Source organism: Papilio polytes, unplaced genomic scaffold, assembly GCF_000836215.1.
Source record: "Papilio polytes unplaced genomic scaffold, Ppol_1.0 DF823923.1, whole genome shotgun sequence".
NCBI classification, from domain to species: domain Eukaryota; kingdom Metazoa; phylum Arthropoda; class Insecta; order Lepidoptera; family Papilionidae; genus Papilio; species Papilio polytes.
In genome coordinates this window covers 6764510-6777375 of record NW_013525281.1, presented here as the reverse complement: position 1 = coordinate 6777375, position 12866 = coordinate 6764510, and the positions used below count along the sequence as shown (strand labels likewise).

The 12866-nt window shown below is 35.9% G+C and overlaps 2 protein-coding genes across 3 annotated transcripts; both read left to right on the top strand.

The window, feature by feature from the left end:
- Positions 1–2881: 2881 nt before the first annotated feature.
- On the top strand, positions 2882–4501 carry LOC106102152 (lipase 3-like). Its single transcript, XM_013281562.1, has one exon. It carries the CDS (start codon positions 2882–2884, stop codon positions 4499–4501), a length of 1620 nt encoding a protein of 539 aa, XP_013137016.1.
- Positions 4502–5386: 885 nt separating this feature from the next.
- LOC106102596 (homeobox protein 9-like) lies at positions 5387–12516 on the top strand. Of its 2 annotated transcripts, none has more exons than XM_013282122.1 (2): positions 5387–5760; positions 12188–12516. In XM_013282122.1, exons 1-2 carry the CDS (start codon positions 5619–5621, stop codon positions 12499–12501), a joined length of 456 nt encoding a protein of 151 aa, XP_013137576.1. In that variant the 5' UTR covers positions 5387–5618; the 3' UTR covers positions 12502–12516. The 2 variants fall into 2 exon arrangements, with proteins under 2 accessions (XP_013137576.1, XP_013137577.1); XM_013282123.1 differs by having other exon boundaries at positions 5398–5760; positions 12203–12516.
- The last annotated feature ends 350 nt before the right edge of the window (positions 12517–12866 follow it).

The window sequence follows — 12866 nt, the reverse complement described above, 5'->3', positions numbered from 1 at the left end:
GCAGTTTTTATACGCCGTTTGCGTCACATTCAACAACCGTCGACTATCTAGGGCTGCCAACATTACACAACGTAGGCGCCCGCGCCGAACCCAAAAAAACGAAGTGATTTGTCAAACCTTCACTCATAGGAAGCTGACAAAAAAACTTATATCCTAAATTCTCAGCCGTCTTCAGTAACACCTTTAATCTATTAACCAGAAGCAATCGTTATCAAACATGTAACTGAAATTGACGCATCCGAAGGTAAAATTAACATCAGGATCGGTATACCAACATAGGCGAAATTTCGACCCTGCCCCTAATATAAACTCATAAGGAAATGGCGCCCGTCTGTATGTGTCTGTAGCGAATTTTTATGTCTGGAACCCTGAGCCATCGCTCCACCACGCCTTGCACTACGTCCGTTATGATTAACTTCCTCGAAAATATCATTAAGATGTAAATGGCTCAAAATATACGCCTTTGAAACCCGAAGAATTCTGGTTAAATCTGAAGAGTTGGCAACCCTACTGTTAACACATAAAATAGGTAATTTTAAATGTATTATGTACCTGTTTACAGAACCTGCTTCGTTCTCTCGAGTCTGCAATTATCAAGGTGTTTGTTTGCATTAAATTTTTATGGTTCCTTTTCATAGTTAGAAAAACGTTTGCGTGCAACTAAAAGTTTGCAATTCAAACCAGCAGGTAGCAGTGGGTTTTAACTTATGTACATATAACAAGGATATTAAAGTATCTTCTCGGAGGACCAAATTAGGACTTCATCAACTCACTCCGGTAAAAAGTAGATATAGAAACAATGTATTTGAGCAGCTTTTGTATATCTTTTTCGCCTCTTATACTTTCATCTACGCAATTTGTCAACGCATAGACATAATCAAGAGTGGACAAGTATCGCCAGCGTCGAACAACTTTTTCGCTTGGCGCAGGACAGGGAGAGATTCGCTGAACTGACGGCCAACCTCCAGTAATGGAGAGGCATAAGAAGAAGAAGAAGACATAATCATTAGCTTCTAGTAGACTTTCAGCCTCAGTGAGGACGTAATTGGTTATGATGACATCTCAAGCAATAAACTACGTGTTTAAAGTGCAAAAGTAAACATACAGTTAATTTTAGATTTCAAAAACGAATTACTGAACCTTATTACATAGATATTCTAATAAATTGATTAATAAGCTTGAAGTTTGATTACCAGTTACCTAATAATGTAATGTTAACAATTTTAATCAGACACGTTTGACCTACATTCACAAAAAAACATGTAAAATATTTCGATGAACTCGCATAATAAATTAGTACAATAGTTTTGATTGCAAAAGAAATATATTATTACACTGCCAAATACTAATTTCTCAATCACCAGAAATTAGAGATATTAGATATTCTTTTTTTAATCAGAAACAATTTATTTTGATCCTTAAATGTAAAAAAAAACAATTACCTATCAATTACCCTCCCCTCGTTTTCAATGACAAACGCAGAGAGATGGACAGATAAAAACGTTAAAAATATTTTTTTTTACGAGTAATGGAAACATGTAGTTAAATACACTCTATTTTTGTTTACTATGTAAGTAATATATACACAGATGTATAAGTAAAATAAGTTGGGTGCTAACATCTAGAAACAGTGCTCATTTTATTTACTTTTATATACAACGTAGAAAAAAAACAGTATTTTTATGGCTCATTGTATTTCAAATGTTATATTTTCTTACATTATTACTGTCACTATTAAGTAAAATAATAACAATAGGTTTTAATTTAATAAATTGTTAAAGCTACAATCTATTGCGAATTATACGGATAAAATACGACGACTCTCCAATTTTGTTTTGTTTCTGAACGTTGCTATCTCCCAAATTCATCGCCGAAGTTATTTGTTACATGTTAAGTCCATATACATAAATTAATATAAAAGCTTGTAAACGTAGAGAGTTTGTGGAAAAAACAAGTTTTATGAAAAGTACTGAAAGCTGGACATTTAAAAACCGTACTTACTCAGTGCCATCTGTTAGCTTTAGAAAGAAGTACGGAATACTGTGTGCCAAACGTTTTAACCAGACTTTTGAGACAACTAAATCAATATCACTCAGTAAACATTATCAAATTACTTGTTTAAAAATCTGTAAAAAATCATTTGAAGACATAAAATAAGCTTTTAAAAAAGTTTTTGTTTAAATTGGGTGTTCAAAAAAACGCCATCTATGATCGTAGAAAGAATTAAAATTTTGAGAGTAATACTTTTTTTTCTAAAGTTAACATATCGTTATAAGTAAATTAAATATGTTGGAGATGCTCTTATTAAGAAATACGGTTTACGTTAATTACTGAATTAAATTAATAAACAAAAGTAAATCTGCTAAAACCCAAACATTTACGCCTTAGAAAAGTATTAACTGGCAATGATAGATGGCAGTAGCTACCTTGATATATCGAAAAAATGGAATATGTACATATTGATAATCCAAATTTATTTTTAACTTTAACTCTTTATTTATACTGTACCAGTACTAAATATCGAAATTTCGATTCTATTTTTGTGCCAAAAATATTTATTAGGTAATTCACAAGATTTTTTTTTTCCGTTATGAACTAGGTAACTAATCATTCTTATTAGCATAAAATTCTTTTTAAAATTCCTTATTTCTGTAAATAAAAAAATCAGGTCAGGTTTTTATTAATTTATTTATTTTAAAGAAATTATACTTAAAAACGAAAATAGTAATGTTAAAATGTAATTTTCCATATTGAAGCATAACGCAAAACCAGCACTTATAACAAGTGGAGCGCGCATGTTGCCAAAAAGTGCTGAGTGAACAATAGTTTCAGTATAAAACATGTGGCGGCGCGCCAGTCGTCACTTCTCGCCGCTGCCACCATGAAGGCCCTCGCTCTGCTGTTGGCCCTCACGCTCGCTGGCCACGCCGCCGCCAGTATCTTCCGCCACGAGCGTCCCGCGGCGCCGCGCCAAGAAGACTTCGAGGAACTGCCACAGCACCACCACTCCAGCCCACAGGCAGCGCATCACAAAGTCCACCACAAGCATCATCACCACCAGTCCTCCAGCGCGAGCTCCGAGAGCAACGAGAGAACTCACAGCCAAGCAACCGATGGCTACATCACTTTCAACGTCGACAACATTTGGGATAAACCCCTCACCTCTTTTATCGTTAACCGAGACGACTCGCGGCCCCTGCATGGGGACATGCTCACATGGAAGGGTGTACAGATCGCCACCGGCCCGCGCTCCCCCGTCACCGCGCTCAAAGAAATCGAGAGGATCTTCGACGACGCCTACACAACAATGAAACACTTCACCGAGGAAGAAAAGAAAAGCTTCCATCAAGCTTACCTCGCCGCCAATAAAATTGAAAACGAAGATGTTCATTTAAACTCCTCTCAGCTCTTGAAGAAACACCAATACAAGGTCGAGGAACACACAGTACACACCGATGATGGCTACCAACTTACTGTCTTCCGTGTTGCGCCCAAGCTAATGCAGAGTGGAGAAGATAAAACAAACAGCCCAGTTGTTTTCCTCGCCCACGGGCTCCTCGGCAGTTCCGACGACTGGCTACTGATGGGTCCCGAAAGATCGCTCGCCTTCATTCTCGCCGATCTCGGTTATGAGGTCTGGCTCGGCAACACGCGCGGCAGCAGGTACGGCAGGCACCACGCCAGCAAGCACGAGGCCCAGCCGGACTTCTGGCAGTTCAGCAACGACGAAATCGCTCTCCACGATATGCCCGCCATGATCGACCACGCCTTGAGAACATCACAACAGAAGAAACTTCAATACGTTGGTATGTCTCAGGGCACCACAGCTATATTCGCACTCATGGCGTCGCGACCCGAATACAATGAGAAGATTAGCAAAGTGCACGCCATCTCGCCCATGGTGTACATGACTAAGGTACGCAGCCCTCTATTCCGGATGATCACCACGACCAGTCCCTTCCACGAGCGCCTCCAGGAGCAGCTAGGAGCGGGCGAGTTCAAACCGGCCAAGGAATTGATTTATACGGTCGGCGGAAACATGTGCCAGAACGAAATCGGATGCAAGAACGTCTGTTCGAACATAAACTTCGTAATGGCAGGCGTCGGTGACGTGCCGGTAGACCGCATCCCGGTCGTGCTTGGCCACCTGCCTGCGGGCGGGTCTGTGCGCCAGGTGCAGCACTACGCTCAGGGCGTCGCCTCGCATGACTTCAGGAAGTTCGACCACGGCCCTGAAGTGAACAAGAAGGTGTACGGACACGTACAACCGCCCAAGTACAACATGACAGAGGTGCGGGCGCCCGTTGTGCTGTATTCCGCGGCTAGCGATTGGTTGTCGCATCCCGATGACGTCATGCGGCTGTTTAAGGAGCTCCCCAACGCGAAGGCGCACAGCGTGGTAGCCGATGAGCAGTTCAGTCATATGGACTTCCTGTTCTCCGACAAAGCGCCCCAAGCCGTCTATGAAAGCTTGATCTACAACATGAAGGAAGATAACTGATGAAATATATTGCTTATTTAATATTTATTGTTTTCGTGTAGACAATTTTGTATCGTTCGTTGGATTATTAATAAGTTTTTTTTTCTTTGCAAATAAAAAATCCGTCCAATATCAATTAGCATTATTTTTAATTTCCCACTTACATCAGATTTATCGTAAGTAAATCTTCAACAAGTCAAGATTTATAAAAATAAACTAACGCTTAAAAATAAACGATTGTACGAGTATTACATTTAAATTTATTTGGAATCTTTACTATTATTATAAAGAGGAAAGATTTGTATTTTTATATGTATTGAAAAAAAAAACTACTGGGCCGATTATAAAATTAGTAGAAAGGAAATTTATTGTGACTAACACAGGCTATTTTTCTATATTTTTGTAATTTCATGCGGACGAAGACGCGAGCAACAGCTAGTTATGAAAATAATTTTGAATAACTTAAAATGAAAAGTTCCGTTATTATTTTTGTAAACGCAATGAAATGGTGGATTTGAACTAGGAAGAGCCTTGTCTCGGAGATGCCCAAGTTTCGCTGTATAATTCAGTCAAAATCAAAATAAATGTGTCTTAGTGCAGATATCACTGTTAATTGTTTTTTTTTAAGAAACAGGCTCATTTTTTATAGACAGTATAATAAAAGTCATTTGGATATAGTATTTCTTGTAGATAGTACCAGTTTTTCGCGGTATCGTTGTGAAGGTTTATTGTATTAATGTAAATCATAACAGATGGCGCTTCAATATTTTGTAAACGGTTGGCTTTTTGACATTTGAATACATTGCGGTCACAGCCCACGCTTTGTTTTGACATACACTTCCATTCTGTCATTAAAGCGTTACCGTGTAAGCGAGTAAGACATAGGCATTTGAGAGTGCAATAGAAAGAGACGACCGCGCGACGGCGCTGTAGCTTCCCGCCGTCCCCCAAACGTCGCCGTACAGCACATAGACAGTCGCGCTCCAGTTCGGTTTGCTGTGCGTAGTTCGGCTCTGTTATTTTCATTTTGGTGATTGTTGATAATAATAACTTTAACCGATTGACATTCAGTGGACTGCTGTTGTTTTGTTTCAATAGTGACAGCGACGAAAAGTGTCTCCGAATGGATTAAATAACGATGTTACCACCTACGGCCGGTATAGCAGAAGATAGCAACCGGCCTGACATGGCATACCAGCAGAGACGTGACGTTAGAGAAATAACGAGGGATATTATCAGAGACGCCCGCGTCAATAACCGACAGTCCATGTCGCCTGGAGGTAAGCCGGCCTAACGACGCCACGTTTCCGCCATGCTTGTCATACTGACATACGTCAAGGTGACATGTATATAAAAACAATGCTTTTGCCGCTATAAATGTTTCCAAAAATCAGTTTAGGTTTACCTAATTTGTACATAGGCACACTTTGGGAAACATTATAAATCTATTACGTCACCTAGAAGCTTACTGTTACAAAAGGAAAATGGCGCCAATGCGCCACATTGATTGCTTGATTTCCTTTTTCTTTATATTTATATAACTAAAAACATAGAAATATAGCTTTAAACGCTGATATGACCTATTGCGTAAAGCCTCCGTTTTACCATACCGTATCGAAGCTTAAAAAGAAAACTTGGCACGTGCATGGGTTATTTTTAACCATCTCCTTGTGTACCATGTTTCGTTATTCATTAGATATTTAGAACGTTTTTTCTAGTCGGGACATTATAAGGGAAATTTGTCTAAAAATGTAGCAAAGTGTAATGTGATATTGTTTGTTTATTGTTATTGAAATCTCATTGACTTAAAATGTCGCAATGACAGTAAAATGACAGTGTTCAAGGCACACAAGATGGCGGCGCCTCGTTTTATTTCATAGTTTGATCACGCGCTTCGGTTGGTGGCGCTGTAGTCGTTTTGTTGATATCAATGACATGACAGCTTGCATAGTTACTTTTTACATAAATCTCGTTTTAATTTCAGAGGTTATTTTTATTATATTATAAATAAGTAAGTTTAATCATATGTTAAATCGCCTTTTCCTTTAGATCACCACAATGTTTAAAAACGAATATTTTAATAAAATAATACATCTATAAATTATGTTCTAACAATTATTAATTTAATTAATAAGTTAATACATGGTGCTCTTTTTAAATTAATCCATCTCTCTCTTTTTAAATAATAAATATTAAAAACATGTTAGTTGTTTTTCATGTAGTTTTGTCAAATATTAGTTATTTTAATAAGAAATCGCTGATCTCTAGTCCTCAGTACCCATTTTGAAAACTAACTGCATTGGACATAAAACTTTTATAATACACTTAAAGGCTATTTGTCACTATGAGACTAAGTAACTAACCATAAAAAGACTCTGAGTACTGCAGATAACAAGAAGGGATGTTTAGGTATAGATTTTATCATAAACTTCAGTAATAAATCAAAACCAACTCATTCAAGATAATGTCCCTTTATCAGTTTCTAAAGTAGGTCACAGATATCTCTAGAAAATATTTTAAGAGAATATTTAACCTATGATAACATCACAATGTTTAGATTGCATGTAAGTATTGTTTATGTTATTCCAATATATTCAGTTATTTGTAACATGCAGTTTACTTAAGCATATTAAGCCTAATTTGTGTCCACTTTCTATCCCCACCTTTTCCTTACAAGTAAATGATAGGGTAGAAGAAATAGGTAACACATTTGCTTTTTAGAATTTGAATTTCGAATTTAGCAGTGGCCACATTACTATTTTTCACATTGAATTCAGATGTTTAGTTTCTTGTCATGCTATGTTATGAGAAAAAATTGTTAAGTAACAATTTAATATTAATTAATCTGTATAAAATATTTCTTGATAGTCCTTTTAAAAGTCTATTCCTTATGTGAAAATTTTTTTGCAAAATTTCTTATAATAAATATTTACAAATTTCAATAAATAAACAAAAACTTTTGTTTATTTATTTTAAATAAAGATTTTGTGATGTATTTTTTAATAAAATAATCTACATGATTAGACGCGATCGTAGACACTTGTATATAGTTTACAAGTCCTAACATACGTAAGGCGACACAGTATACTAAATGAACAGAAGGCGTTAGAAACAGATGTGGTGCGAAACTTGTCGGCAGGGTGCCCGGCGAGCCCAGTGACACAGTTGCGAAAGTGGAGCGATCCATTGAATACCGTGGAAATGTCAGCTACAGGGCTGGCAGGTTAATAAGCGGTTTATTTTTAAAACTGTAGTGTTACGTTTTGAAAAGAAATAGGTTTCAGAACGAAGTGCGAGCGACAATGACGTACATTTGAGGTTAGGTCGTTTACCGCGCTGTCAATTATGCGTTGACCCTTTTCTTTCGATTTGAATGGTTTTTCTTTTATGTATTGTTCAAGAATTGTCGTAAAGCGAAAACATTGTTATCTAGATGCACTGAATTTAACCATGAAGTTGGTTTTGAATTGAAATTACGAAACAGTAAAACTTATTTTAATTTTTTTCGCTTTGTTACGAGACTTTTGGACGAAACATAACATACAGACTCAGCATTATTTCATACTAAATAAATTTTAATAGTTTACATTACAGTATTTAATCTTGTTAAGTAGAAAAACGGACTTTTAAATTCTAAAATCACATGTCTAGATCTTTTACTGGTAAAGATAATAAAAGTAAATAAAAACCCTTGCCTTATCTTACGTAATACCGGTCAATAACCGGCATTGCTTGATAACCGAAATAATTTATCGTTCACATTTTAAATCAGTTCGATTGTCTGTTTTTTTTTTAATTCTGAAACGATAGGCTAAAACCTTTTTTTTTATTCCCGAACTGGCATGAATTAACATAATTATGTCTAGGCAAGAAAAAACTAAAACTCGGCCCTGATGGTATGGATGGTGAATATAAATGAATGAAATTTAAATCGATGCCAAAATTCTGAAGACATGCTTTTTAATTTTTAATCGAAATTCAAGACCACTTAATGGCCAGATATATTTTCTAATGCAACACCTTTACACTACTTACTTACTATAAGAATGTACTCAGACGAGAATAGTACGGAATTTAGACAAAGAGCATCGCACTGTTCTGACCCGGTGTTGTTCGCGACTTTACGCCTGTGACGTCACTGTGCTATAAGGCTCGACGGAAAGTATGTCATAACTAGCTTTGGCCCGCGACTCCGTCCGCGTTGAATTTAAAAAAAACAAAAGTGAGTATGTGTTGTTCCAAACTAACATCTATATTTATACCAAATTTCATCGAAATTCCCTCAGCCGTTTAGGCTACAAACTCTAACACATCCATCCATCTATCTAAACTTTCGCATTTATAATTTATTTATTTATTTATTTAATTTAACACATGGAAAACTTACAGCCTAACCTTATCTAAGTAACTATAAACTAGATCACAGAGAGCCAATGAAAAGTTTTCGCTTGTAGCAATATTATAGCAGAAACAAACAGCAGGTACTGCTGCCAACTACCAAATAGTTATTTACAATATGTATAAATTAGGTACAATATAACAATATACAATAGCCACAACGTATTAATAATGTTAGTAACAGTTCATTTTTATATAAAAAAGTCAAGTGCTAAGCGTCTTCTTGCAGTAGTCTCGCTCGTCGTGAATGGATCGAGATCGTGATGCCTGCAGATTTTGTTAAAGCTTGCGCTTGCACGCACAATGAAACTATTTTGCCTATATAATGTTAGTAAGATATTTGATGTTTTGTGATCTAATTACTATTGCAATAAAACTTAAATACAAAATATCTTGAAGATTTTAGTAGTCTATTTATGAAGAAATGAATTTCTTATGTATTTGAATTTAGTTTTCAATCCAATATAGATAATTCAAGCTAAGGAAATTATGTAGAAAATTGTTCATGAAGGTTGTAAGCAAAATCTACACGACTACACGCTCGTTTGTGCTGCGCGCTTTGTAGGTTAATGTAATGTTAATATCTAAATAATAAAGTCAACATATGCTTTTGTTGTAGATTTTCCACTTGATTGTCTCACCTAAACTGAGCGTCTCTATTGTATATTTAGTGCTTTTAACCAATACTATGCCATTGACAAAGTCAAATTTATATCTATCTGTACAAATAATAATATTGGAGTGTCTCTTTGTAATATCAAAAAAAAAAATCCACATTTCGGAAGATGATGTATTTGCGAAGATTTAAAAAAATTTCTGATATATTTTAAACTAATTTTCAATTTTTTTATTTTTTTTTTAAATTAATTAATTAAAAAAATGTCTGTCTGCAAGTGGCGTGTGTTCCGGGTAATCTCCGAAACGGCTGGGTCGATTTCGATCGGACTCTCCCTGAAAGATAGCTGACATAGACGGGCATATTATAGGCTACTTTTGATCTTAATATTGCGTGGACGAAGCCAAGGGTAACAGCTAGTCGGTAATAAGAAATCAAAAGAAGTAATAATTACAGTTGTAAAAACTTGAATATTCAATTTTTTTTAAAGTGCCAAATAAAATTTAAGTAGTAAAGAAATAGATTAAGTACACCTTTCACTTTTACAATGTATTTACAATGTTATTTCGCAAGTTGAGTGCATAAACAAGGGGTGAGGTTAGCGGTGCTACTCTGACACCCTGTGGCCGTCGACCCCGATCGATCCAACCCCCTAGCCCACCCACCCTTCGCCCTCCGAATAACTTCCGACGCAGTTTCCGCGTCCGTCTGACCTTGCGCCTTTGTTATTGCAGTCTTTTATACATAAAAACATTCGTATTAAGTAATATAGATAATGTATGTTTCTTAGTTGCCGCAGTGCAATTTAATATATTTGCAAAAAAATTATAAAAGCAATAACATTTTCACTCTTTCGACTTTACTCGTGGTCAATTACGTCATTGTGAGATTTCTCTAACGAATTTATCTATCAAACCATTTTTTCGTTCCCTAGCTTGTCATCGTCTCTGTAGTATAGATTTGTTGGTTTATATTCATAATGCTTCAATAGCTTTTATATCTGAAACCATTGTGTAAAACAAACAGTGCTAAATATGCTTTTCCGAGTAAATACAATGCTAGCGGCAGAAGGCAGGGGTATTTGTTGAAACATGTGTTCCAAATGTTGTGTTGAGTCGCCGGATTAATGTAGCTGACTGGTTACTAAGGTGACCATGGCTTGAATAATAAAGGGATAATCCCAAAATTCGTTTGGATACCAATTTTAATGCTAAGTATTACAAATGTATAAAACGTTTACGGTGAATGATTCGGAAATTAGCTATTGTTTTAATAAATAATCATTTTCTCTAATAAATAAACGAAGTGACAAACATGAGTAGAAAAATAAATGTTCCAATTCGAAAATCAAGCGAATAAACAAAATTATGGTCACTTTAACAGTAAAACAATCCGTTTATTGGCATATATCGCTCTGTTGACGCTTACAGTAACTCCCCGTGAAGAAATACTTATGTTTATACTTACACTCTATGCGTTTCCATTTATACTCTATCGCTTACTTGGCGAAATGTAAACCTTGTTAACCTTTAGCAAAGTAATACGATTCTGTCGTTTGTACTATTGATGTAATGGAACAAAGCACATATTTGAATGATTAGTCACAAAATTACCAATAAATCGTACTTCCATACTATTTTCTACTTAACAGGATATACTAATATTTACTTGTCATTTCCTAAGTGCTAATATACGCATCACGTATTTTACGTAAGTAAAGGTATCCGATGATAAACAATTTTAGCATCTAAATATATCAAGATAAGGTCTACTATCGTCAAATATTACCTGAGTCCATGTAAAGGGCCGTTTTGAAATGTAAACAAACCGTGACGAGGTATATTGATCAACCAAGTTGTACTTAAAAGAAACCTATACGTGTAAAAAGATTACCCTTTTTATCAATAAATGGTCAGAAACAAGGTAAACAAAAAAGGTAAACATATACAGGAATTGAACTCAAAAGTCAAAAAGGTTACAGTTTTTATAAGCGGAGAAAAGTATTTTTAAATTTAATACATTTCCGGTCTCTCAACAGTTATATTTCTCGTAAGATGAATGCTTTAAAAATACAAAATATTTCCGAGTCATGTTTCAACAGCGTCAGTAAATTCGCTGTCTGTGAGTGATCGTCCATCGTTTACGATGCCTCACCAGCATTGATAGATCGCTTTCTGATGTATGACTATCGAGATATAAATTACACTCTGGTATAGTGTTTGCTTAATTTCTTCGATATAAATATTAGTGCTAGAAGATTATTTACTACAGCTGTTGCTCGCTACTTCAACCTCGTGAAAATAAAAAATAATAAAGAACAGTCTATGTTACTTGCCGATAAATTAACATTCTAATGGTGAACGAATTTTTAAAATTTGCCCAGTATTTGAGTTATTTCTATTAAAAATACAAATTTATCTTCTTTATAATGTTAGTATAGGTTGCTCGCGACGTCGACCGCTTGAAATTCAAATGTATAGGCTATGTTGCTCACTGATAACGTAGTTTTTAAATGGGGAAAGAGTTTTTGAAATCGGCTCAGCGATATTTACGTGAATCAAATACATACAAAAATCCTTTCTTTATAATATTAGTATAGTTCAAAACATATCTTTTTGAGTACAAAATAACTTGTAATTTGAAAATAATTTGAATAAAACTTGTAATTTGAATTCAAGCATTTAGAAATCCAGTAATTTTTGTTTCAGCGCGTGAACGTTTCCCATCGACGTCGTCCACGGACGAGAATGAGTCCGGTACCGATGGCGAGGCGGACAGGTCGCGTCGTGCGCTGCAACACGCGCTGTCGCACGCGCCGCCGCCCGGCATGGTGGCGGTGCGCAAGCGGCGCGGCAACCTGCCCAAACACTCCGTAAAGATCCTCAAACGATGGCTGTTCGAGCACAGATATAACGCGTACCCCAGCGACGCGGAGAAACTCACACTCAGCCAGGAAGCCAACCTCACTGTGTTGCAAGTTTGTAAAATACTTATAACTAATCTTTAAAATTAAATAACGAATAAAATAGATGATCGAGATATTAAGAATGTTTGTTAGTGATAGTTATATCAATTAGGATAAGAGAAAAAAGCTCAGCCCCAAGTCAAAATGACTTTCGATTAGCAATATCTCTAGTAAAATCGACCAAATGAGTCGAAATGTATAAAAATGTATACGTGACAAGCACGCGACTTATCAAATGTTTTTGTCAGTACCATATGTTTTTGATTCTCGGATCAGCGATCGAATGTTACTTTGTCTAAGGTGTCGGCGACAAATATCTTTTCACACGTCATTAAGTAATCTTCCTTTTCTAGTTTGATTTATATCATAAAAGCTATTGTTTACTGTATTTTTCGTGATGTAGGTAT

Coding starts and splice junctions, on each gene's coding strand:
- LOC106102596 (XM_013282122.1), top strand. CDS start 5,619: ATGTTACCACCTACGGCCGGTATAGCAGAAGATAGCAACCGGCCTGAC. Junction 5,761..12,187: donor ACAGTCCATGTCGCCTGGAG/GTAAGCCGGCCT, acceptor TTAGAAATCCAG/TAATTTTTGTTTCAGCGCGT.
- LOC106102152 (XM_013281562.1), top strand. CDS start 2,882: ATGAAGGCCCTCGCTCTGCTGTTGGCCCTCACGCTCGCTGGCCACGCC.